This window comes from Echinococcus granulosus (genome assembly GCF_000524195.1).
Source record: "Echinococcus granulosus chromosome Unknown EG_S00041, whole genome shotgun sequence".
NCBI classification, from domain to species: Eukaryota; Metazoa; Platyhelminthes; class Cestoda; order Cyclophyllidea; family Taeniidae; genus Echinococcus; species Echinococcus granulosus.
The window spans coordinates 543937-549534 of NW_020170421.1; the positions used below are offsets into that span (position 1 = coordinate 543937).

Consider the following 5598-nt stretch of genomic DNA (forward strand, 5'->3'; position numbering starts at 1 on the left):
GTAAAATGCTGGTATTTCAAAATTCGGAGGAAAAGTACCGGAAAACGATTTATTATTAGGGTCATTACTTCATAAGCTTGTAATGAGGGACAGTACACCCCTGTGTTGCGTGGAAGGGATTTATGGCATAAAGATGTGCTCATTTTAATGTGGTTTGAAACAGATCAAATTTCCGTTTAAATCGTATTCCCATTCTTTCCTACATCTGGAGTTTACAAAGTTCAGAAGCCTATGAATTAAAACCGGGACATGATGTTATTCTCAAATTGCCTGTTTGACTCCCGGTTTCGCTAAGTGGCCGCTTATAGGCTCTGCCACTGTACCTCAGCCGGCAGCGGGACCTCTTGGCCATGACAGTAGCCCTAATCTCTTTTCCTCATCAACAATACATATTATGTCCAAGTATTGTGTCTTGTTTTGTCGTCAGAGAAGTCTTGGGCAGCTACATTGTCTTGAGAGTTATTAACAGGTTTTTATAAAACGATCCAAATTCAAAGTACTCCATTGATATGAACGCCAATGCGTTATACAACTAAGACCAGAATTTGGCGTTTTGGTGGCATAGATCATGAGGGTTTGTGGAACGATGCGCATACGTGTAGTTTAATCTTCACAGATATTTTTATATACTTGCTAAGTTGCTCATAAATATTGGACAGGAAGGGTGATAATATTGTTAGCATTACACCAGCAACAGAAGCGCCATTTTAAAACATCTTTAATTAATAACGTCAATAATTTAAATTAATACTTTGGGACGAATCTAAGCCTACTGCTCTTTTGGTTTAGCGCCCGATTTCCCATAAAGCATTTGTCAGGGTGCTCAATTTGATTCTCGTAAGGCCCTTTATGGGTCGCTTGATTTGGCCGTTTCGTAGACCCGGACTTGGGTTATCATTATCTGAATGTCTTTTAACCTTTATTTTGTTTTTTTTTTTTTTTTCTACGTGCTCTGGCTTTTCACCTTTTGAACTAGGGAGTACCGTCCTCTATGGCTCGTTCAGTGGTTGTTGCACACTTGTTACTGCTTTAAGATTGTTCAGCCTACACCCCATGAAGAACAGTTGTATTCATTATTTTCTAAGGCCATCGAAGAAAACCTTCCTTTGTATTATGGTCCTGGTGTGCAAAATCTTATTTACGAGTGCACCTCAGATTGATTGTTTAATTTCTTCTAGGATGTTCTTTGCGGTAATTATGGACTCCTATGTAGCATGATTTTCCCAGTTTAAGTGTACTTGAGCAGCGATGGGATGGCGCCATTGTGTTCAGTTTCCTTCACGTCTTCCTCTACTACTGAGTCCTTTTTTATTTCATAGTAAGCTGGAAGTGTACCACTATGGATGAATCTATTTTGGAGTGTCCAGTTTGCCTCGACGAATTCAAACATCCTGTGATGCCCCCTTGCCAGCATGCCTTTTGCTTTTCTTGTATCTTGAAGTACATACGAGAAAGTGGGGAAAAATGTCCTATCTGCCGAACGGCCTTTGCTGAAGAGGATCTTCGACGTAGTCTGCACATTGAGCAGTTGCTCTCAGCGAAGAGTGGTATAAGTCTGATATGTAACCAAGTATCATTTCTATTTCCTATCTTTAGCTTCACCGTGATCTTGGCTCTTGCTACCTCAAAACTGATCACTTTTCGTAATATTACTCTTCTTCCAAAACCTCTATTCTCTGCTCAAAAAATTATCAATAAAACAACCTTATCCAATTAATCTGTTCGTTCAAAGGGTTTGGAGGCCGAGGAGGAGGAGGAGATGGGCGATGAATCTGGTACACTGGTGGCAGCGCTGGCTGACCTCCCCCCGTTTAAGGACGATATGGACTTCGAAGTGTGGCTTAAACTCGTCAAATTTAACCTTCCTCTCTACCCTCGACGTCAGAGGATACTTCGGATTCTTCGCGCTCTCCCCCAAGACCTGTTTTTGGCTGCAATAGACGCCGGCATCACCCCTGACACCAACCTAGAACAGTGTTGCGACACCTTATCCCAACTCGTCATTGACCAGGAAGAGCAGACTCTTGCCAGAGACTTTTTTATCGCTGCCAAAAAGTGGGTGAAGATGACGAGGAGTATGCGAAGAACCTTCAGCTTCTAGCAGAACGAGCCTTCCGTGGATCACCCCCAAACAAAGTCACTGGATGGATAGTCGTCCAGTTCAAACACGGAGTTCGACCACCCATTATGGTTGAGGAACTCTGCGGCATGAAGACCAACTCCCTCAGCCAGCTAGTCAAGTTCGCGACCAAGAAGCGTCAGGAGTTGCTTAAGATCCCGCATTACAACATTCCCAGCAGACGGTCGAATCCAGCACCCTCATATCGTGCCTCTTTGCGTTATACCCCAAGATCAGGTGAGCCCTCCTTTTCCTTATTCTGTTTGTTCCGAAAAGTCTTTTATTCATTTTAGGAAGCTCCAGGCATACTAGAAGGACGTATATGCAGTTTCCTTCTTGACTCGGCACAGCTAGTCAATAGTACTTCTTTAGGCCTTCCCTACTCATTGTCACAAGATTAGGATCGCTTCTTCGTCGACAAGATTACGTACAGCGGAAGGAAAGAGGATGATAGTAGAGGAGAAGACGTTGTTAAAGGTCCGCATAGGCAAGTAAACCTGAGTAGTGAGAATTGTAATACGCCCAGAATTGGCTTTGATCGTAACTCTCGGCGCTCATTTCCTACATAGCGCCAAAGCTGTCGTGACTTTTGTGGAGGAACCTTCCTCATTCGCCAAGGCACTGAAGCCAATACAGCTTTTTCGCTACCGAAGGAAGACGTCGATGACATTTGCAGCGCTCTTTTTGAAGCCACAGCCATTCTCATGAACAACTTGAATGACCTTTGTGCACAGCTGACTCACGTTACTGATAACGAGAGGAAACAGCTTTGCGAGTTGCTGATTAGGTACCCAAATACTTTCCCATGGCAAAGCGTTAAGCTGAGACTAACAAGTGTCGTGTCGCACGCGACAGGTACCGGCGGAGCCAAGACCATCTGGCAACCACCCAAGCGCATACCATCTCCTCCACTTGAAAAATAAGTCGTCTGGTCGAAGAGATAATTAGAGACGAGGTCGGAAAGTCATCAGTCACAATGGGTCCCTCTGAGTACTCTGGTAAAGGACGACGGAAGTCTACGGCTGTGCGTCGACCGTAGGAAGTTGAGCGCAGTAACGAAGAAAGACGCCTTCCCATTACCCCACACTAACAGTTCGTTAGACTCCTCACACGAGTCAAACTAGTTCTTCACGCTAGATTTAAAATCGGGATGGAAGCATGTGGAAGTGGCAGAAACGGACAGAGAAAGGACAGCTTTTGTATTGCCAGACGCGCTTTATGAATTTCCGTACCAACCGGCTTATTTTTCGAACATTATATAATTTATCAAGATGACATTTTAGTCCTCGGTAGAGATATTTGAGAGCATAGCGGTCAAGGCCCTAATTTCTTTACGTAACCATGCAAGACCTTCGGGATTTCCAAGATGTGCACTATGTCGGGACATCAGAAGGGCAATGGGCAGATGGAAAGAACGAATCGCGGTCCGAAGGCTTTCACTGGTGGTGCACAACTGGAAGGCTGAAATTTAAGCCCAGGACAAGTCCTCCTTGCCTACAGGGCTACAGTCCATCCACCGTTCAAGATGCTTACAGACTGTGAAATGAGATGTACCTATCGATATCTTCTAACCAAACGCGGAAGTAGCAATCAACAATGCTCCAGCGCGCGTACTGCGACTGAAAGAAGGCATATTACAAAGAAATATTAAGACCAACACAGCTAAGCTAACGTCTAGAGGGGAGACCTAGTACAAGTGTACAGGCCAATTCCCTCATCAGGAATACACCGCAAGTTCTATCAGCCGTGAAGCAAAGATGCATTCAGAGTAATGAAGGTTGTCTCACTTACAAACTGCTGCATCGGTAACGCACAACTCCGTACTCAGTCAATCACTGTTCGTCACGATATAATGTGTCCATGTAGAAGTACACCGCCAGTCGGTTAGAAAAGGTAAGTTTGCATACTGATGGAAGAGGGGAAACACCTTTGATGGCATATACGGGGACCACCCACAAGGGAGGCACCAGTGACGGTGCTTAGAAAGACAAAGCAAGCTATTTGGCGCATATTTTGTTTGAATGTACCTTTTAGGTGGGGAGCGTTCAGGGGACCGAATCGCGTAACGAACAGTCGTCAGAAATCCCCGAGGTAGAGGAGTATTCCTAACTCGCACATGGCTAACCTTTAGTCCTCGCTATAAGGACTGCCAATAGAGATGTTCTCACCCAATTAATCTGTTTGTTTCAAGGGTTCAAAGGTCAGGGAGAGAGTGCGGACGGTGGGTGGACTGCATTTCTGGAGTTTCAAAGGCAGTCGTAGAACGTCCAGGGGTGATTTTTGGGTTCTAGGAGGTTTGTTTGACGTGCACTTCAGTGTATTGCGTGGTCAAGGGGCAGGACCTAATGTCTGATGGTGCTGGCAATGCGTTTACAGAGCAGTGAGCATGCGTTCCCAACTATTGTCATTGAAACTTGCAAGACGAGAAATGCATCTGTAGTAGGCAGAAAAGATCGCGCTAAAACTTGTTGCAGTAAAAGCATTTAAGTCAAGAGTTTTTGTCCTTAGATTATTTACGAAAAATAATACTTTAACAACAAGTTATCGTCAGTCATTTTTGAGCTAGGTGCCCGAATTCAAATAAGTCATTCAGTAGAGCGCTTAATTCAGTCGCTGTTTTGTAGTTCCTGGGTTCGCACCGGTGTCATTTTGGTTGTTCTGGCCCTTATTTTTGGGGTTTTGCTACAAGTTTTAGTTTCAGTCTTTTAAACAAGAGATTACTGCCCTCCATGACTCATGCGGTACTTGTTGCATGGTTGTTAGAGCAATTATTAAAGCAAATTTCCTCCGCATTGTAATTTATTGCCAGTTAAATCGCACTCACGGGTGCACCTCAGTTTGATTACTTAATTTTTCTATGACATTCATTGTGGTAATTGCGGCTTTCTGTGTTGCATGAATTTTCTCAATTTTCGTTTACTTGACCAGCATTTTAATAACATCAGTGTTTTCTGTCTCCACCACTTTCACTTTCAGTACTAATTCCTCTCTTCTTATTTGCATTATTCAGTAGGCTGGAAGTGCATCAGTATGGACGATTCCATTTTGAAGTGCCCAATTTGCCGCGGAGAGTTAAAACATCCTGTGATGCCTCCTTGTCAGCACACCTTTTGCTTTTCTTGCCTCACGGATTTCGTGAGAAATAGGGGGAGGTTTTGCCCAACCTGCCGCAAGGCCTTTGGCAAAGCCGATCTTCGACGCAACCTGCAGGCCGTGAAATTGCTCTCAGCCAAGAGTAATGTAAGTCTGGCATCACGTCTATTTTTCCCTCTTTGACTCCTTTAAGATCATGGCCCCCACTACCTCATAACTGAGCACATTGTAATGTCGATTCATTTCAAGAACCATCGTAGGCGTTAGGCATTAACTGCTTCTGTAACATTCGTCTACTGATCCGTCGTCGCATTATTTCCTGATCCTCTTATTTTTTTTCAAAGGACCCAGTCCCGCCATGCGAATCTGATGGCTACCCAAAGTCA

At 44.2% G+C, this 5598-nt stretch overlaps 3 protein-coding genes across 3 annotated transcripts in view; all 3 read left to right on the forward strand. All coding sequences in view use genetic code 11, as the record gives it.

Annotated features, from left to right (window-relative positions):
• EGR_05536 (hypothetical protein) overlaps positions 1-1160 on the forward strand; it is a gene marked incomplete at both ends in the record, with an annotated part of 4925 nt that extends 3765 nt beyond the window's left edge. The window contains 2 exons of the mRNA XM_024494785.1: positions 164-254; positions 1044-1160. Coding sequence (XP_024350833.1) covers positions 164-254; positions 1044-1160 — 208 coding nt within the window. The remainder of the gene's footprint in view (positions 1-163; positions 255-1043) is intronic.
• A 179-nt stretch (positions 1161-1339) lies between these two features.
• On the forward strand, positions 1340-1717 carry EGR_05537 (Postreplication repair E3 ubiquitin-protein ligase; the record flags this gene model as incomplete). The annotated part of the gene is made up of 1 exon (XM_024494786.1): positions 1340-1717. One exon carries the CDS (start codon positions 1340-1342, stop codon positions 1715-1717), a length of 378 nt encoding a protein of 125 aa, XP_024350834.1.
• A 42-nt stretch (positions 1718-1759) lies between these two features.
• The window catches only part of EGR_05538 (Tripartite motif-containing protein 65), a gene marked incomplete at both ends in the record, with an annotated part of 5029 nt that continues 1190 nt past the window's right edge, over positions 1760-5598 (forward strand). The window contains 3 exons of the mRNA XM_024494787.1: positions 1760-2059; positions 2095-2356; positions 5130-5359. Coding sequence (XP_024350835.1) covers positions 1760-2059; positions 2095-2356; positions 5130-5359 — 792 coding nt within the window. The remainder of the gene's footprint in view (positions 2060-2094; positions 2357-5129; positions 5360-5598) is intronic.